Below are 22,072 nucleotides of genomic sequence, written 5' to 3' on the forward strand. Positions count from 1 at the left end.
GTTGCAAACCATGTATAATTTTCCTTTCACTTCACAATTATGAGCCACTTTGTGTTCGTCTATCACATAAAATCCCAAAAAAACACATTTACGCTTTTAGTTGTAACATGACAAAATGTGGAAGGCAGTGTATATAAAGAAAAAAATAATAATCTCTATGATTTAAGTTCTGACAAGTACTACTTTTTTTTATTAGAACAGAAAAAATATGATAAAGAGACCTTGTTCCATCATTTATAAATTGCATTTCTAGTTTTTTCATTGTCTGAATAATAATATCCCATTAAAATATTTCCCAACATGTCAACCAGGTCAGTTATCAAGTCACTGACACTCGTCTGAATAATGGAAAACTGTATCCAACTTTATTCCACATGACACCAGACAATCGGATCCGTTATGCAGCTATTATAACGTTTTTGCAGTATTTTGGGTGGAACTGGGTTGGAATAATACTATCAGATGATGGCAGCAGTGATCAGGAGTCCCAAGAACTGAGTAAAATATTGAGCCAACATGGGATCTGCGTAGATTATATCATTAAACTGACACTAAATATTGTACGTGATACTGAAAGATTAATGAAAATGAGTAAATCAAAAGCTAAAGTTGTCATAGCGTGTGAAAATTTCACATCACACTTTTATTTCGTTTCTCATTTTATGCCCTCTACTTTAGAAAATATTACATTTATTTTCCCGCCTTCATGGAATAAGATAAGTAATAAAAAATTTGAAGACCTAACAGCCATCAACTGCAGCTTCATATTTCTGTGGGAACAAAGAATATACGTACAAGATGAAAATCCTGAATATGGTATCAGCTTCTCCCGCTGCCTTATTGACCCAATACTGGAAGATATTTGGATTTATTTGTTTTCATGCCTTTCCCCTCACCCACGGAAAAATGACTTTTTTAATTTGTTATATAACATTTCTGCAAAACCTTGTAGAGGTGTAAAATATTGGAGGGCATTTGAGGGTTACACATCTCTGCCTTTCTATGCATACAGGGCTGTAAATGTTCTGGCCAATGCTCTACACTGGATGTACATGAAGAAAAATAAATCTGAACAAAATGGATTCCAGCACAGAGTAAGTTGGATAATAAGTGTTTATATTACTATATTTCCTCCTTCCCAGTCCCCCCCCCCCATGACTTTGCCCTTAAGATCAACAACACAACCATTGATTCCTCCACACATGCCAGGGTCCTGGGTGTAATCCTTGACTCTGACCTCTCCTTCAGCCCCCATATTCAATCACTGGCTAAATCCTGACATCTTCACCTCCGCAACATCTCCAGAATTTGACCCTTCCTGACTAATGACACCACAAAGCAACTTATTTACTCCTTAATTATTTCCCACCTTGACTACTGCAACTCTCTCCTTAATGGCCTACCCTTACATAAGCTATCCCCCCTTCAGTCTATTATGAATGCTGATGCTAGTCTAATACACCTCACTAACTAATCTGTGCCTTCAGCTCTTTTCGGCCAATCCCTTCATTGGCTTCTCCTACCCCACCTTATAAAATTCAAAATGCTAACCACAACATACAAGGCCATCCACAACATCGTCCCATCTACATCACCAACCTCATCTGCAGATATCACCCAAATTGTCCCCTCTGCTCCTCCCAGGACCTCCTGCTCTCTAGCTCCCTCGTTACCTCCTCTCATGATCACCTTCAGAACTTCTCCAGAGCCTTTCCCATCCTCTGGAACTCCCTGCCCCGGTATGTCCAATTAGCCCCTAAGCTGTTTACCTTCAGGAGATCCCTGAAAACTCACTTATTCAGGAAAGCCTATCCCACACCCACCTATCAACTGTCCCTGAGCCACCCCCATCAAATCATTCCCCACATCTATAACCTTTTGTACCACCATTGTCTCCCTTTTGGAATGTAAGCTCTACGAGCCGGGCCCTCCTGTCCCTTCTGTGTTGAACTGTACTGTAATTGTGCTGTCCCCCCTCTACATTGTAAAGTGCTCCATAAACTGTTGGAGCTATAAAAATCATGTATAATAATAATAATAATAATAATAATAATTATTATTATTATTATTATTATGATCCTATCCTATAATATATAATAATTATGTGAATGGACAGCTATCTCCTCCCTCCATCTAATTCCCCAGGCAATAAGGAAAACATCAACCCCCCAAAAAAAAAAATCTTTTATTTCTCTATACAGGTTTTCAATATAGATAAATAAATGGTTGTTGTTTTTTTTTAATGGGGGAAGAATTGATAGTATTTTACTAATTGCTTTGTTTAGGCCATCTTAAGAGATGCATTTAAAATGGTTCATATTCCTATTTCACATATTTTAGCTGTGTTGTATATATTTATATGCAGTTATATTCTGTATACTTATATCATGCATACAGTATCTCACAAAAGTGAGTACACCCCTCACATTTTTGAAAATATTTTGTTATATCTTTCACGTGACAACACTGAGAGGAGTCTAGCAATGGCTGCATGCCGTGAGGATCGCATGATCCCTCTCCCTGCTTGTACAGTGATGGAAGACAAAGGCTGTTGATGCCCCCCCCTCGGGTTTTACCAGCTTACCCACACTCATTCCTCTGACACTCTCTGGTCGACGATCCTTCCCCCCCTCGTAGGGCCCTGTTCTGGTGTGGGCGTGGCACGCTATAAGCCGGTGAGCCAGGGGAGGACGTGAGGGGGCTGGAGGAGTCTCTCTACCCGGCACCGCTAGCCGGGCAGCGTGTTGCTGGAGCGGCATGGTGTGGTGCTTGACCACTAGAGGGAGCAACGATTGGATGTCAGAAAGGCGGTCTGAGACTGCAGGAGGGGACGAGGAGTCCCGAAGGAAGTCAAATAAAGCTGAGCTGGACTGACCGACAGGAGTGAGGATGAGAGACCCCCCCCGGACTCGAGATAAGTAAAACTTATATTAAAACCTTGTTATAGCTCAAATAAATTAAGAGTGAAAGGGACTGTAAAATATTGAGAAAGGTAACAGCTGGGATCAAAGAAAAGTGTGCCTGTTAATCTGTGGATTTATCCTGGGATTCAGAAAAATAACTGTGTACATAAGGAAAGAAATTGAAACAAGCAGATAAAGGAGGAGAAACATCCATTTAAATAACACATCAAATATTATATTCTATGAAATTGATACCCTTGTCTGGTCCATCGTTAAGGTCATTAAGGTGGTAGATTACAGTTGATTGTTCTGATGGAACTTTTTTTTGTTTTTTTGTTTTTTTTCTTCTCTGTCTGTGTGCTTTTTTTTCCCCTTAAAGGGAAGGGGAGAAGGGGAGAAAGGGAAAAACATAAAAGCAAAGGGTCGGTGACTATACCCTAAGGTACTGCCTTTTTTTCCAACGTATATAGAGAAACATATAGGAAATCTCAAGAAATAGGGGGAAGGGAGGAAAGAAGGGAAGGAGGAAAGGGAACACCTATATGAGGTGTTGCACCAATCCAGCCCATACAGTCCTAATTCAACCCAAGTCGCAGACCACAGTCACAGTCGATCGCTCTGCTGGAATTTTTGGAATCACGCACCTGAAAACTAAGGGGAGTATTTGAATTTCCAAACCCATATATATATATATATATATATATATATATATATATATATATATATATAATTTTATTTTATTTTATTTGAAATTCAAATTTTGTAAAATGGCTATATTTTTTCTATTTTTTTTTATTCTTTTTCAAATTTCAAATTTGGTAAGACGGCTATGTTCTTTCTCTTTTATTCAACTCCATTCAATTTTAATCTATTCCACTTTTGATATTTGGGAGACAGCTATATTCTTTCTATTTCAGTTTATTTTTTGTCAAAATTCTAATTTTGATATTTGAAATTTTATTTTGGATGACGGCTATATTCTTTCTATTTTTTTTTTATTCTATTCAAAATTTAAAATTCTAAATTTTGGAATTTAGCTATAGATTTGATTCTATTCCATTGTATTTAAAATTATGGATTTTAAAAGATAGCTATATACTTTCTATTCCATTGTATTCAAAATTTTAAATTCAAATTTCAAACTTTGAATTTCAGTAGAAGGATATATTCTTTTTATTTTATTAAATTATATATTTGTTTCTATTCTATTATTTTCTGTTCAAAATTTGCATTTCAGAAGAGGGCTATATGCTATATATTTTATTCTGTTCTATTCTATTTAAATTTTGAAATTCACATTTCAGAAGACAGCTACATTCTTTCGATTTTATGCTATTCCATTCTTTTCTATTGAAAATTTCAATTTTTAAATTTAAATTTGAATTTTGAAAAACGAATGTATCTTTTTTACAATTGTTTTATTCTATTTTAAATACAGATTTTGGAAACTATCTACCTTTATATTTTATTATATTATATTATAGTCAAAATTCCAAATTTGAAATTCTAAATTCAAATCGTGAACGTCACCTATATCTTATTCTATTCTGTTAGAAATTTGAATTTGGGAAATAGGTTATATTATTTTCTATTTTATTCTAAATCTGATTTTCTAAATTAGATTTTTGAAAGGTGGCTATATTTTTCCTTTTTTACACTATTCTATTCAATTCAAAATTCAAACTTAAAAATTTAAGATTCTGTGAAAATGACACTTTGTTACAATGTAAAGTAGTGAGTGTGGGAGGAAGAGGGAGGAGTCTAGCAATGGTGCTGTAAGGCTGCATGCCGTGAGGAGCCCATGATCCCTCTCCCTGCTTGTACAGAAATGGAAGACAAAGGTTGTTTATGCCGGGGGGCCCTTCGGATTTTACCAGCTTACCAATGGGAGTGAGGATGAGAGACATTCCCCCTGGACTTGAGATAAGTAAAACTTATATTAAAGCCTCGTTATAGTTCAAATAAATTAAGGGAATGAAGAAGTGTCTAGAGGAGATAGTATGTATCGTAGGATGACACTACGAACACACCAATATTAATGTGCCAACATCCCGATATGGGTTACATAAGGAAAAAAGACTAATATTAGGTGGACTTTATACAGCACTTTAGAGCATTCAATCTAAAAAGTATTAGAAATATTTTATTATTTAATTACCAAAAATGTCATACACATAAAACAATCACATAAATACAGCAATTATTTACATAAAACATAGTGTTGCTCGACCCATATTGCCTGACCACTGATAATCTCCAGTCCCAGAGAGTGGTGTCAGGTATGTGGGTCCGTATTTTTAGTTAGCAAGATAGCTCGACATGTTCCGCTCTAGTTTAGCACTTCTTCAGGAGAGATTCGTGCTACAAAATATATACATATACAAATCAGTAAACAATTAAAACAATTTTGTAAATACATAAGTAATCAATAAAAACACAGAAAAATAAGATTAAAAAAAACACCAGCTACAGTGTTAAAACACATATAACGCATGCTGATGCCCACAGGTTGCCAAACCCTACATACCCAAACACGAGAGGGGATGAAGGAGCAGATGGGTAAAAACACATCCCTCTGCTCCTGGGGTGGATAACACACACAGGGTGGATAATACACCTGTTTTTATGAGGCACCAACCTCTGAACAGCAACAGTGGTGGGCGTCTCTTTTTGAGTGCCTCTATTTTTGTATCGAGATATACACTACCTTATTTTTTGTTTCTGAATGAATGAATGAAATACTTATATAGCGCACAATGCGAACTGAATCGCCTCTAGGCGCTGTGGCGAGCTTTGATCATCTGCTAAAAGAGGAAGGTCTTGAGTTTTTTCCTAAAAGCCAGGTGATTTTCTTCCAGGCGGATGTTGATTGGTAGAGCATTCCATAGCCGAGGCCCTTGGACAGCGAATCTCCGATCCCCCTTGGATTTATACCGGGCTTTGGGCACGAGGAGGAGGTTTTTGTTGGCTGATCGAAGACTGCGGTTTGGTGTGTAATGATTTATTTTCTCCATTAGGTATTGCGGAGCTTCTCTATGCACGCATTTGTGGGTGAGGCAAAGGGTCTTGAACGTGATCCGATTTTTTACGGTTAGCCAATGTAAGCTCCTCAGTGAAGGAGAAATGGATTCCCAGGGTTTTTTTCCTGTTATCAGCCTTGCCGCCGTGTTTTGGATCAGTTGTAATCGCGCAAGTTGATATTGTGGTAATCCTATGTAAAGCGAGTTTGCGTAGTCCAGTCGTGAATTAATGATTGTTCCAACTACCACTGCTTTGTCATTCTTTGGGATAAAAGGGATGAGTCTGCGAAGCATGCGCAGCAGATGGTGAGATCGACTGACTACAGATCCTATTTGCGCATCCATTGACATTTGTGCGTCTAAAATAACCCCGAGACTATTCGCTTTGGTCTTTGGGGAGATAGTCTGCCCAAAGACGGTTGGTGGAGACCAGGAGGTTTTGGTTGCGGGCTTATGATTTTGTTGTAAGATAAGAAGCTCTGTCTTTGATTGGTTCAGCTGGAGGGAGTTGGTGGTCATCCAGTCCTCTATTGATTTGAGGCAGTTTTCAAGTTGTTGTTGGTGATCTTTTTTTCCATTGATCCGGAAATAAAGTTGCGTGTCGTCAGCGTAAGAGTGGAAGCAGAGATCTGAGCATCTGATGATTTGAAGGAGTGGGCGAATGTAAATGTTGAAGAGAACGGGTGACAACGGAGAGCCTTGAGGGACTCCGCAGGTGACTGCCCGAGTTTCGGAGAGGAATTTGCCTAGTTTCACTGTCTGTGACCGATTTCCTAGGAAGGACGCGAACCAATGGAGATCTATGTCTTGGACTCCGGCTACTTCTGTGAGGCGGACGAGTAGAGTATTGTGATCTACTGTATCAAACGCTGCACTTAGGTCTAGCAGTACGAGGAGACACGGCTCTCCGTCATCTGCCGCTTCGAGGGCGTCATCCCAAATCTTGAGGAGAGCTGTTTCTGTTCCATGACCCGGGCGGAAGCCTGATTGCAGCGGGTCCAGGAGTTTGTGAGTATCCAGGTGAAGTTGTAGCTGATGTACTACAGCTTTCTCCACGATCTTAGAAACGGTGTTGAGGCTTGTAATTGGCCTACGGTTGTTTGGATCCTGAGGGTCCAGGTTTGGTTTCTTGAGTAGAGGTTTGACGATGCCTTGTTTGAGGATGCTGGGAACAATCCCTTCGTGGAATGATCGGTTTATGAGGTGGGTTATGGTTGGAGCCACGATGTCGGAGCATTCTTTCAGTAGTTTTGTGGGGATGATGTCAATAGGTGAGGTACTGTCACGCAGTTTATTAATGATGTTTTTTGCGGTGTCTACGGTAATTGGGGATAGTGAAAATTTTGCCGGTTGCGGTATGTTGGTGCGGACATCCTCTTTATGTATTTGCTGGCTGAGGTTGGATGTTTTCTTCTGACAAATTGTTTCCCTGATGGTTTTGACTTTATCGATGAAAAAATCCGACAGTTTGTCACAGTAATCCTGGGATTCGCTTTCTGGGGGTTCTAGGCACACCGGATTCATTGATTGATTAACCAGTTTAAACAGTTCCCGTGGTTGGTTTGCGGCCGTTGAGATTGTATATGAGAAGTGGTCCTTTTTGGCTTTGAAGATTGCTTTCCGATAATTCTCTGTCAGACCTTTGTAGTTAAATAGGTTTTCCTCGGTGGGATTTCTTCTCCATGTTCTTTCCGCTCTTCTGCGTTCTTGCTTTAGTACGGAGAGGGAGCTATTAAACCATCCAGCATTTTTCTTCCTGATGAGAGCCCTGCGTTTTGGTGCTACCGAGTCTGCTGATTGCAGTAATGCCTTGTTCAGGGAGTTGAGTGTTTCCTCCGTAGAGTGGTTTAAGGTTATTGTAGATATTTTTTTGGACAGAGTGGTTTTGAAGGCTTCGGAGTACAGTTTTTTATGCGATCTGGTCCAGTGCGTTGTTACAGGTTTCCGTTTTGCGTTGGTGATGTTGGTAGTGATTTTGAATTTGATGGCGTGGTGATCCGTCCATGGCAGAGTTATGTTGTCGAGTATGTTGACGTCGATGTTCTGTTTGAAAATGAGGTCCAGGGTGTGTCCTGACCCATGCGTGGGAGTCTTTATCAGTTGCTGTAGACCCAGTTCTTCTAGTTGATTGATGCAGGCAGTCGCGATGGGGTCTTTAGGCTCGTTTGCCCAAAGGTTGAAATCTCCGAGTGCCAGGAAATTTTTGAATTTTAGGGTGTGCATTGCAAAGGATTCCATGAGGGGTGAAAGAAGATTGGACTTTGGTCCCGGTGGTCTGTAGCACAGTAGTATATGAGTGGTGTCATGGGGTGTTGGTTGAAAATGTAGCGTCAGGGTTTCCATAAAAGACACTGGGTTCTGAGATGATGGTTTAGTGAGATCCAGGTGACCTTTAAAGATCACTGCTAGGCCTCCTCCTTTTTTCCCTATCCGGTGTTCGGTTAGGATCCTGTAGTTTTCCGGCACCAATTCGGTGAGGATGGTGTTGCAGTCAGAGGTTAACCAGCTTTCGGTGATGAAGAGGCAGTCTACATTGTTCTCGATGATGAAGTCGTGTACTTCCAGTCTATGTTTGACTGCAGACCTGGCGTTAATCAAGGCGCAATCTAATTGTAGTGGTCGAGTAGATGTCTTCCTGTGGTTGGGAGCTGGTTGTCGTCCGGTTTTTAATAGTTGTTCTCTTTGAAGTATTTTTTGTATGGAAGATGGCAATGTGGTGTTGATGTTCCTTAGTCTGTGCAGAACTTCAGCTGAGTATTTGAAGTAGCACATGGTTTGTGGATGCTGTTGATGGTACTATGGGCCTAAGATGATGATCCTGATCAGGGTATTGATCCTGAGGTGGGGCTAGGTATCAGACTTGCCGCCGTGCTTGAGGCTATTAGCGCGCAAGTTGATCAGGGGATGCCTATATGGATGTGGAAGGAGTTGTTGTATTCGGTTGCTGGCTGTTCCAGCTGCCTTTACTTAAGGTGGAGGTCTCCGCTTAGAAAAGAAGTCTGGCTGTGATCTGGAATAGTCGTCCTAGGATAGCGTAAGAAATGGAAAGGAGGCCGGAGGTAGGGGTATGCTAACCTATGGTTGTTCCAGAGGAAGGCGAAAAACCCCCTGACAGTAGCAGCCAAATGCACCAGTGGGGCAAAAATTCCTTCCTGATCCCCGTAGGCGGTCTGACGGAGTCCCTGGAACAATCACTGGGGGGGGGGGAGTGGGGGGTGCAAGCTTACCTGGCTGCGGTTGTCCCCTTTAAACACTCTGGTTCCGGTGAATCTGGCTTGCTGTCAGCCTGACGTTTCTGGAAAGCTGTCTGGTTGCCCCTTACAGTGGGATCTTTAAAATGGAGGGGAGGATGGATGTAGGATAGAGGTTAGAGACTCCTGTCTTAACTCCTGTTTTCAACTCCTGGTTATTAACTCTCCACTTTAGTTCAAAAAATCCACTTGTATTCAGAAAATCCACATTTCTCACCACAATAGCTAGTGGGATTGTCATTCCTTACATCGTTGGTGACTCTGAAGTATTAGTTATTCCCATGCTTTGTTTATTACATTATTACCTTGATCATACGGTGGCTGCAATATTATTGTTATAATTATTTTTGTATTTTGTGAATGGTGTTGCTGTAAAGGAGTTCCGCTCCCCCCTGAGGGAAGCTTGGGTCTTTCTTTGACATTACTTATGTATTAACAAACTTGTTTTAATTGTTTACTGATTTATATATGTAGATATTTTGTAGCGCGAATCGCTCCTGAAGAAACGCTAAACAAGCGTGGAACATGTGGAGCTATCTTGCTAACTAAAAATACGGACCCACATACCTGACACCACTCTCTGGGACTCTGAATATTTTTCTACTATTGGAGACCAAACCAATGGCTTTGCATTGTTAACTACTGTATTATATACTTTACTGGAGAATATCAGTGGTCAGGCAATATGGGTCGAGCAACACTATGTTTTATGTAAATAATTGCTGTACCTATGTGATTTTTTTATGTGCATGTCAAATAAATTGAGAGTGAAAAGGACTGTAAAGTATTGAGAAAGGTAACAGCTGGGATCAAAGAAAAGTGTGCCTGTTAATCTGTGGATTTATCCTGGGATTCAGAAAAATAACTGTGTACATAAGGAAATAAATTGAAACAAGCAGATAAAGGAGGAGAAACATCCATTTAAATAACACATCAAATATTATATTCTATGAAATTGATACCCTTGTTTGGTCCATCATTAAGGTCGTTAAGATGATAGATTACAGCTGATTGCTCTGTTGGAACTTTTTTTTGTGTTTTTTTTTCTTCTCTGTCTGAGTTTTATTAATTTTTTTCCCTTAAAGGGAAGGGGGGAAAGGGAAAGGGAAAGGCATAAAAGCAAAGGGTCGGTGATTATACCCTAAGGTAATGCCTTTTTTCCAGCGTATATAGAGAAACATATAGCAAATATGCAGAAATAGGGGGAAGGGAGGAAAGGAGGGAAGGAGTAAAAGGGAAAACAAAAAAAGACAAAAAAGAGAAAAGGAAAATAAATATATACTTATTTTTGAATAAATACACCCTATGTTACATCCTATGAGGTGCTGCTCCAATCCAGCCCATACAGTCCTAATTCAACCCATTGTTAAAGTCGCAGACCACAGTCACAGTCGATCGCCCTCCTGGAATTCATGTTTTTTGTTTGTGCTGTTTCCTCTCTCCTTGGTATTAATGCGGGGTGAAACGGCAAGAGGCGGTGGAGCGGTTGCGACAAACGGAGCCTAAAGATAAAAAGGAGAAGAAAGACAAGAAGGGTCAGAATAAGACAGCAGTGGAAATTAGCCTGGATATGGAATTGGAAGTAAATGGAGGAGACAGAAGGATGGAGGAACAAAAGGCTGTCCAATCACCAACAACAAAATTTGATATTGAAAAAAATGTTTGCTGCGCTGGAAAATTCCTTAAAGGCAGAAATGGCAACAATTCATAAAGACATGGGACATATGCTCTTAAGAGTTGAAGAAGTTGAGCTAAAAATGGAGTCAAACGTAAGAACAATAAAAGAACTGAGGGGAGAAATAAACATATTAAAAAAGGAACAGCAGGAACAAGCATTCAGAATGGAAGACCAAGAAAATAGGGCCTGAAGGAAAAACCTGAGAATCAGAGGCCTTCCTGAATCTACTCAAGAAGAAAATCTAGTTGAAATAATAAATAAGATTTTTAACCCTATCCTGGAAAAGGAAGAGACAAATTTAATAAAAATAGAAAGAGTGCATATATTAAGAAGACCACAAGGGCTCCCATTGTAAATTCCAAGAGATATAATTGTTCAATTTAAAAACTGGGACGATAAAGATCAAATTTGGAGGAAAATTAGGAAAAAGTCACTGATTAGATATGAGGAAAAACTGGTACAAGTTTTCCAGGACTTATTGCAAGAAACCCTAAGAAGAAGAAGGATGTTAAAACCTCTATTGAAAACTTTACAAGACCAGGAAATTCAATATAATTGGGGCTTTCCTGCAAGCTTAATAGCTAGGAAAAATGGATGAAGTGCCAGACTAAAGGCCCATACACACGATCAGACTTTTTGACAACAAACATGCAAATTAGCTGTTTTGGAGCAACATCCAACCGTGTGTACGCTCCATCGGACAAACTTTTTTGGTTTTCATCGGACTTTTGGATGGAGCAAAATCTGATCGTGTGTATAGAAAACCATAGGACTTTTGTACAAAGTACAAACAGGCATGCTCAGAACCAATGCAAAAGATCACACAACAATACAGAAGTTGACCAAAGGTGGTGGTAAAGAGCAGAAAAACCACATGATTTGGTGAAAGTTGGCTGAAAAAGTCCTGCTGTGTGTATGCAATACAAGTTCTCGGCCGACGTCCTTAGTACAAAAATCCAAGGGAAATTTTGTACAAAGTCCTATCGTGTGCATGAGGCTTAAGATTCATGGAAGAAATTCCGGACTTTTGTAAAAGACTAGAAATTTCAATAGCAGAAAACCCCAGGAATACAATTCCCAGACAAGAATTAACAGGGACAAGAAGATGAGCAATGGCAGCTGATCCCAACAAAATAGGTCAATATACTAAAGGAAAAGAGAAATGGAAGAGATAACAGAGAAGGAAAAGGGAAAGAAGGAAAAGGGAAGAGGGAAAGGTAGAGAGGAATGGAGAAAGAAGGAAAAAAAAAAAAAAATTTAGAACTTACATAAAAAAACGAGGTAGCAGGTGGGGGGGGGGGAGAGACAGAGGGGTGGTATATGGGGGGAGGAGAAAAAATAAATAAATAAAATGAGCAGGTAGGGGGGATGGGGAGGTATGGCATGCACAGGGGCAAACCATCTTGTAAAGAAGAGCAGGGGGGACAAGGAGGTGCCCCCAAAAATAAAACATTAACCTGCTCTAAAGACAAAGTGGGGTGGGAGGAGGGGTGAGGGAAGGCTTGAGGTAAGGGTAAGAGAATGGTTGGGGGGGAGTGGTGGGGGGGGGAAGGGAAAGGGAAGGGGGGAAAGGGAGGTAAGGTTGGGATGGGGTTTGTTTTAAAAAGATTGATGGTTTCCTCTTCCTTGATAAGATGTATGATATCCCTGTGTGTCCCCCACGGGGGACCCCAGCCCGTGCCCCCTGGGGGCCAGAGGGGTCTCCCGGGGGATACACTGGGAATGGACTAGGAATAGAGGATACGAATAGTATAACAATCCTGACCTATAATGTCTTAGAATTAAACTTACCAGGGAAGAGACAAAACATTTTATGAGAATTGGAAAGATATCAGGCTGAAATCGTATTCCTTCAGGAGATGCATATCTCCCAGGATTCAAATATTAAAATCTATTCAAGGAATATACCAATATGGTTCTACAGAGATTCGCCAATTAGAAGGGCAAAAGGAGTGGCAATAGGTTTTGGAAAAAATGCTCGATTTGAAATATAAAAAAGAAAAGTGGACCCAGAAGGAAGGTTTCTTTTTCTCTTGGGAACTATACATAATACAAAGTACACATTTGCTAATGTTTCTTGTCCAAATAAAAATCTGAAAAAATATATGGGGAGAATATTGAAAGACCTAATGGTATTTAAGCAGGGTAAATTAATACTAGCAGGAGATTTCAAATTTTTCATGGACCATAAAATGCATAGTACTTCGGATGCATTAGACAGGGAAATAAGGCAGATAAGGAAAATAAAAAAAAACCTATATGAACATCAATTGGTAGATCCGTGGTGACTACAACACCCTAGTATAAAAGACTATACATTTTATTCCGTGGTACGTGGTACATGGAACATACTCCCAGCTAGACTACATTTTGGTAGAACACAGAAGTCTGGAGGAAATATCAGAAACAAAAATAGGGATAATAACAGTTTCAGATCATGTACCAGTAATGTTAAAGATGAAACTGCACGGAGAACCCATGGGCAAAGGTACCTGGAGAATAAACGAAGACCTACTGGAGGATAATGAAAATCAAAAAATAATAAAAGAAGAGATTGAAAAATATTTCCGGGAAAATGATACTCCAGATGTCTCGAAAGCAACTATATGGGAGGCTCATAAGTCCATTATCAGAGGTAAATTGATTTCTATTGTAGCAGGGAAAAAAACAGGAATGGAAAAAAACTATGATGAGAATCACTAAAGAAATACACGAACTGGAGCAAAGACATCAGAAGCAAGTGGAAAAGGAAATATCCTGGAATCTAATAGTTAAAAGAGAACAATTAAAGAACGTGATGGAAGAAAAAGAGAGCCGCAATTTCAATAGAGTAGCGCAGGAGAGATACGCGTGGGGTAATAAGCCAGGAAAATCTCTCTCAAACTTGGTAAGGAAAAGAAAGTCTCTGTATTTTTTAGAAAAGATCAAAAATGAAAAGGGAGAATTAGTAAATAAAACGTCAGAAATTGCAATAGGATTTCAAAATTACTATAGTGCACTATACTCAATAAAAAAAGGAGGAGTGACTCCGTTCTCATCTCACTTCATCTTCTCCTTTCTCTTCACTGCTTTCTTTCTCTTTATTTCGCCTTGCCACGACACAAACAACTGTGTTTTTTTTATATACTGTATATTACTGACTATTGTATACATCATAACTTTTTGCTATCTTGTTGAGATTGTTCCTACAGGTGTCGGATCCCGCACCTCCCTGAGCCCGAACCATGGCGTATTCTGATTTGGGGACGTAACCCAACGGTAGTTTCTCATAATGTCAAAGGGCTTAACATCCCTGAAAAACGAACCACTTTACTAAGAGAACTCAAAAAAGGTACGCCCCACTTTGTATTTTTACAGGAGACTCACTTTAAGACCGGACATATACCAAGACTGACTGACTCATACTTTGTAGAAGCTTACCATGCCACCAGTCCTGGGACGAAATCAAAAGGGGTCTCGATACTGGTGAGTAGGGATGCTGACTTAGAGGTTACAGGCAAGCTGGTCGACCCTGAAGGGAGGTTCCTTTTACTCAAGGGGACCTGCAGAGGGACTCCCCTGACTCTGGCAAACGTATACTTCCCCAACTCGGCTCAACTCACTTTTTGTCGGAAACTGATTGATGAACTGAAATGCTTCAGTTCGGGCAGACTTATTTTGGGTGGAGACTTCAGCGTACCCCTTATACCGACTGAAGACACTTCCAATGGCAAAACCGCCATCCCTTATAGGGCTCTTAAGAACATTAAGAAGCTCCTGCATTCTCTGAATCTGGTAGACTCATGGCGTCACCTGAGTCCTGAGGGCAGGGACTTCTCCTTTTTCTCTATTCCTCATAACCGCCACTCACGAATAGACTATATCTTCGTTTCTCAGAGAGATTTGTCGCAGCTGAGTGCTGCCCACATTGGGATACAATCAATCTCCGACCATGCTCCCATATCCGTGACATTAGATTGGACAAATACCCGGGCCAGACCCACTACATGGAGACTGAACTCGTCATTACTAACTGACCCAGCACTACTACCAGACTTGGCTTCCTCTTTGACTGAATTCTTCAAGCTAAATGACACCCCGGGGATGAACCCCCTGGCGATCTGGGAAGCCCACAAATGTTTTATTAGGGGCGAGCTGATACGCATGGGTACACGTAAAAAACGGGAGAGAGATAAAATGATCAATGAGTTGACCGCGAAAATAAGATCCCTTGAATCACGGCATAAACGCTCCCTCACAGTACACTCAGCAGAATCTCTACTTGAGACACGGAAAGCTCTTAAACAGCTCCTAGACAACACTACCAGGAGGTTCTTATTTTTTAGACGGAAAGTCTACTATGAACATGGGGACAAAACAGGTAAGGTCCTGGCGAGGGCCCTGAACACCCGTATAACACACAATCACATCAGGGGTATCAATGGCAAGGATGGGAAGACAGATTTAGAAACTGAGAAGATTGCCCAACACTTTCAAAACTACTACACAAATTTATACAACCTCCCGAATCAGCAGAGACCGCCGGATCTGGGGGGTGACAGGACCCAGGCGATACAGCATTACTTAGACGCAGTTAATCTACCCAGACTTAATGAAGAGGACAGTAACCAGTTGGATAGACCCTTTGACGATTCCGAAATTAAGGCAGCCATAAGAGATTTGAAGACGGGCAAGAGTCCGGGGCCAGATGGGTTTGGTGCCATTTATTATAAGACATTTACAGAGGTTATACTCAACCCTTTTAGAAATGCAATGAATTCCTTGACAAGCCAGAGACCAAACTCAAATGACTTCCTATCAGCTTTTATCACTGTTCTCCCCAAGGAAGGGAAGGATCCACTTAACTGTTCCAGCTACAGGCCCATATCTCTTCTAAATACAGACGTGAAATTGGTAGCAAAGATCTTAGCCAACAGGCTGAAACCCCTACTCCATGAATTGATTGGACCCGAACAGGCCGGATTCATGCCAGGCAGGGAGGCAAAGGACAATGTGACGAAATCACTGAACCTGATTCATGTGGCACACCAGCGAAAGATCGAGGGCTTTCTCCTGTCAACTGACGCGGAGAAGGCCTTCGATCGAGTAGCTTGGGATTATATGTTCGAGGCCTGTAGGCGTGCTGGCTTGGGCCCCGGCATGATGGCCTGGATTTCGGCACTGTATTGGAACCCTTCAGCTAGGCTTAAAGTGAATGGTTCCCTCTCAGAGACAGTGCTTATCAAGAATGGCACAAGGCAGGGATGCCCTTTGTCACCCCTGCTTTTCATTATTGCTCTTGAGCCATTCATAAGACACACCATCATGAACCCATCGATTAGGGGATTCCAACTTAAAGAGAGAACTTTTAAAATTGCGGCTTACGCCGATGATTTGCTGTTCTATTTAACAGAACCACACACTTCTATTCCTTCGCTTTTGAAGGAATTCACAAAATTTGGATATATCTCCAATTTCAAAATAAACTATTCTAAATCGATGGCCATGAATGTGTCTCTTCCCGAGGCCCGATTGTCGGTGGCCAGAGTCGGTACCCCCTTCACATGGACAGCCTCAGCTATTAAATACTTGGGAGTTTGGCTGACCCCCAGACTTGCACTGACATACGCGCAGAATTTTCCCCCCCTACTTAAAAGCATTACACAGGACCTTCTGAGATGGGGATTGGGCTATTTCTCATGGTTTGGCAGGGCGGCCATCTGTAAGATGACTGTACTGCCAAAGGTACTTTACTTGCTCCGAACCTTGCCCATCAAGATACCCATGAGCTTTTTTAAAGCGTTACACTCCCTTCAGACAAGTTTTATTTGGGCCCGCAAGCCCCCTAGGTTGAAAAAGTCTCTCTTAACCAAACCCAAAGAAAGGGGTGGCTTGGGTATACCCGACTACAAACTTTACTATTATGCTGCGCATGTTGCACGTATCATAGATTGGCACTGTCACTCCCAGATTAAAGATTGGGTCATGTTGGAGGAGGAAGCAAGTGTGATTAACCTCCAGTTCTCTCCCTGGATCCCAAGGCTTAGATACCCCAGATCCATGCTTTCTCACCCCACTATAGGCACTACTCTTCACATTTTTCATACACTGTCCAAACAATCTGAGTTCTCCACCTCTCTGAGCCCTTTAACCCCTATTCGAGATAACCCGGACTTTGTGCCGGGCTTACAGAACCCACTACTTAAAATACAGAGACCGAAAAGACCGCTCTTAGCACTAGACTGTTTTAACGGAAGCTTGATGAAAGACTTCGCTGACTTTAAAGTAGACAATGATTTACCAAGATTACCACTCTGGACATATTTTCAACTGAGGAGCTACTGTAATGATGTAACACGTAGACCACACTTGACGCGAGCAGTGACGGATCTAGAATCAGTTTGCCTGAAAGGTGAACCCACCCCAAAAACTACTTCGCTTACATATGCATGGTTGAGATCACTAGGTCCACGAGAGGATCACGGGCTCAGGGAGAAGTGGGTTCGGGCTTTGGGTTCCCCCGATCTCTGACGATCAGTGGGATAGGGCATGTATTCTATCACACAAATGCTCCCTAAGCACGAAAATGCAAGAAACGTCCTACAAACTGTTGACCCATTGGTATGCTACCCCAGAAAGAATTCACAAATGGTATCCTCAGGCCGCGTACACACGCGGGGACTGTTCGCCCAACTTTGTCCGTCAAACAGTTTTGGCAAACAGTCCGCTCAAAATTAGCATGGACGGACATGGCCACACACGACGTACGAACAGTTTGCTGAAACCGTGCGCGATGACGTGAACGGCACGTACGACGGGACGAAAAATACGACGTCCTATACACTGCATTATAACTTTCGGCGTGAAAATCCTTTCTGAGCATGCGCGCAACTTTGTTTGACGAACAAGCCTACACACGCGGGGACTGTCCGCTGAAACAAGGTTTCAGCGGACAGTTTTTCGGAATTTCCGAAAAACCTTGTTCAGCGGACTGTTCGCTGAAACTGTCCGCTGAAAGCCCACACACGAGCGGACTGTCCGCTGAAACTTGGTTTCAGCGGACAGTTTCAGCGAACAGTCCCCGCGTGTGTACGCGGCCTCACTCTTCGGATAGATGCTGGAGGTGTGAACGGGAGGAGGGCACTCTATTCCACATTTGGTGGCAATGCGACCAATTACAGCATTATTGGTCGGGGGTGAAGGAGCTGATTAGGCAGATCACGGAGACCAGTCTGAGGTTGGACGCGGCAAGTTGTTTGCTCCACATTGCTAACACTTCATTCAAAAGATATAAAAAGTCGCTCACCAGACATATGATAAATGCAGCCAACTCTCTAATTCCACTATACTGGAAATCCAAAACTACACCTACCATAAGAGAATAGCTGCTTAAAATTGCTTCTATCTGTGAGATGGAAGACACGGCAGCCCAATCGAATGAGCGTGTAGAGGGTTATCACCGAACATGGTCTCCGTGGTTTGCCTTTAAATACTCCAAATCCTTTGGGGACATCATGGGCAGCGGCCTGATGGCCTGAAGAGTGGTGGGGCCCAGACAACTAGTCAATCACTACTTTATACCATACAAACACAGCTCTTGACCATGAGCTAGAGCATCCGGAACAAGGCAAATTTCTCCTCCCTTTCTCCCCATTTGTCTTTACTCTCTATTTCTAACCTTATATATTTCTATACTTGACTTCTTTACTAAATTGCTAGTTCTTTTGATATGTTTTCTAGATGTACATTGAGCTTGATGGGTTCCTGAGGGAATCTGGGGTTGGATAATGAATCACCCTTCTAAGTCCGGTAGGGCTCGCAATGGAAGGATCTGATGTTTTGATGATACCCCTATTATAGCCAACTAGAAATGTTATTGACACGAATTCAATCTTGTTAAGCATAATTGTTTTTTGCAGTGTCTTTTTGCATACTCTTGTAATATGTGCTTTTATTTGCTAATAAAACTTTCTTGAATGGAAAAAAAAAAAAAAAAAAAAGGAGGAGTTGCAACAAGAAACAGAAATAAGAAAAAGGAAGATACAAAGCTACCTAAAGGAAGCAAAGCTACCAAAAAATCAACATGAGCAAATAAAAGAATTGGAAGAAAGAATTACACAAGAAGAGATTAAACAAGCTATGAAAGATATCCCATCAGGAAAAAGCCCAGGACCAGACGGTTTTATGATCAAATATTGCAAAAAATTTCAAGAACATCTGATCCCCAGGCTATTTGAATAATTGAATAGTATAGGTGAAGAAATCAGAAAAGAATCGCTACTGGCACACATTACAATTATACTTAAAGAGGGGAAAGATAAAACCAATTGCTCGAGTTACAGACCCATTGCTCTATTAAATGCAGATATAAAAATCTATGCAATGATTTTGGCCACTAGATTAAAAAAAATTAATACCTTTCTGGATAAACCCTTACCAGACCGGATTTGTGCCGGGCAGAGAAGGGAGAGATAATAGTATAAAAACAATCCTGATGTTAGGTAAAAGAAAGCCGAGTGAATCCCCAGCTCTACTCCTGTCAATAGATGCAGAAAAGGCATTTGACAGGGTAGACTGGGGATTCATGATGGATGCATTGCAGCACTTAGGAATAGGACCAAAATACATGAAATGGATTAAAAATATATACAATGATTCAACAGCGATGGTGAAGGTTAATGGGAGATTGTTGCCTGGGTTTGGGATGTGGAATAGAAAGCTTCAAGGGTGCCCACTTTCGCCTCTCTTATTTGTTCTATCAATGGAACCCTTCTTGGCGACCCTACGAAATAACCAGGATATATAGGAGGAGTGAGAGTTAGAGAAAAGATACATAAAATAGCGGCATATGCAGACGACGTCCTGATGTACGTGACAAACCCAAAGGTGACACTGCCATGTATAATCAATGAAGTAAAAAATATGGGGAACTCTCTAATTTTAAAATAAACCCTATAAAAACAGAAATATTATAGTATTGTACAAATGTCAGCTGTTACCAATAGGGATTCCGCAAAGTTTATTTTAAGACAATAGAAAAAAAGGTTGATAAAATATATTTGGCAAAATAAAAAGCCAAGAATAAAATTTGCACTTATCACAAGGAAAAGGGAACACTGAGGGGCTGGCAACCCCAGACATAAACAGGTATTATAAAGCGTTAGTTTTAGCTTTGATTGAGTGGACAAATGAAAATAGCTGAAAAAAGTGGGTGGAGATAGAAAACACATTAAGTAGAAGCACATTACACAAAAATATTAGGATACCACGAAAATATAGGGTTTTAGATCCGGACACACACGAGTTGACTAAAAATGTCTTAAAAATCTGGGACACAATGCATCGGAAAGAAAAATGGGAGTATAATTCACCCCTAATGGCCCTCACGGGAACAACGTTTTTTATACTGGGGAGAGAGATCTTTACAGCACAGAAAATAAAAAACCCACAGCTGAAAGATATTACCATGAAAAGTAAGATGAAAACACGATTAGAAAAATCTAAAGGATAGAAGATAAGTGAATGGAATTTGTTTCAATTAAAACACTTGGTAAAAACACTCCCACACCCACTACGAGATGAAGGGGTTATGATGTTCTTAGAAAAACTCTGCTATATACAGAAGCCATTAAAAAACAGAATATCAAAAATATATGGAATATTGATAGACCTTGAAGGACAAGGAAGACCGGCCTACATAGACCAATGGGAAAAAGACCTTATTTAAAATTTGAAGACAACCAAGTGGAAAAGATGATAGGAGCTGTACACAATAACACCTGGGATATGCGCACCATCGAAATGAACTATACATTTTTAGCTAGATGGTACCTGACCCCAGAGAGGACCCACAAATATCAATTCTAGAAAACATCACTATGCTGGCGGAACTGCAATCAAAGGGCAACAATGGTGCATATATGGTGGGAATGCCCAAAAATAAAGGAGTATTGGCAAGAAATAGTGAACATCATAAAGGAGATAACCGATGAGAAATTAGAAAACAATACAGATGTGCTTATTTCATGATCTTAAAAACTTAAATAAACAAAATAGGAAAATAATTATTCCAAAACTCCTGAAGGCGGCAAAAGGGCAGATCCCAAAAATATGTCTGAATAGTGAAAAACCAGGCATCAGAGAGTGGTTTGACCAAATAGAGTATTAAAATAAAATGGAGCGTTTGGGTAGTAGAGAAAAAGGTTGATGTCGGAACTATATCACTACCTGGGGAAAGCTGGGAAATATCTAAATCCTCAGATAAATATCTAGAGAAGAGAATGGAAGGCAGAGGACAGTAACTTAGGAACATAAGAGATTCAAAATAAAACAAACAAGGGAAAGAGGGGGAGATGGGGGGGAGGATCAGGGGATGGGGAGGGAAAGAAAACAGGGGAAACTATTTTTGCATGTATTTAAAATTGACCTGATGAGATAATAAACTAAAATATTGCATAGTATAAAAGGAAATTATTTTTGTGCTACCATGTACAAAACAAAGGCATAAAAGAGGGGGGAGGGAACTGCTGCAGACACCAATTGTGGATCAAGCTGTCGCCAAGCTCATTTACTTACATCAATATGGAGTGCCTATCCCATTCCTATGCGTGACGTCAAGATCACGTGACTTCATCAGGGAATGCTGGGGGGGCACATTCTAAGTCTTTATACAGTCTCCAATACAGCAATTAACCGGCCATTTTCTTGAAGCTGTACCTATTAATCCTATGGCGGGAATTTTCCAGAAGACCGCGGATGCAGCCATTTTCTTGGTTGTTGATGTTAATAGAGTTAGCATTATGGTACATTCCTGGGCGCGGCCATCTTTATGGTTATCAATCCTATTGAAATTAGACCAGAGGGTTGTATCGCGGGTGCCGCCATTTTATGGGTTATAAACCAGGAGTGTAATACATTCCTGGATGCGGCCATCCATATGGTTTTCAATCCTATTGCGATTAGATAGACAGACTATATCGCGGGTGCTGCCATTTTATAGGTTATAAATACGAAGATACATATCTAGTCCTAGCAATACCCACTATGGACTGTGCATATTAGATACTTCAGTCAAACACAGAGAACAGAGATATAGATATTATTCTATAAACTATAATAGGATATATATATATATATATATATATATATATATATATATATATATATATATATATATATATATATATATATATATATAAACAAGTATTATAAAAAAAATAGCAATTTTAGGAGCAATTTTAT

At 40.6% G+C, this 22,072-nt stretch overlaps 1 protein-coding gene across 1 annotated transcript in view; it reads left to right on the forward strand.

The window, feature by feature from the left end:
- Positions 1 to 324: 324 nt before the first annotated feature.
- The window catches only part of LOC143941278 (vomeronasal type-2 receptor 116-like), a 45,673-nt gene continuing 23,925 nt past the window's right edge, over positions 325 to 22,072 (forward strand). Inside the window, exon 1 of the mRNA XM_077463315.1 lies at positions 325 to 1,094. Within this exon, the coding sequence (XP_077319441.1) occupies positions 375 to 1,094 (720 nt within the window). The 5' untranslated portion in view covers positions 325 to 374. The remainder of the gene's footprint in view (positions 1,095 to 22,072) is intronic.

Source organism: Lithobates pipiens, unplaced genomic scaffold (genome assembly GCF_037356315.1).
Source record: "Lithobates pipiens isolate NorthernLeopardFrog02 unplaced genomic scaffold, aLitPip1_a1.2 Scaffold_3, whole genome shotgun sequence".
Lineage (NCBI taxonomy): Eukaryota > Metazoa > Chordata > Amphibia > Anura > Ranidae > Lithobates > Lithobates pipiens.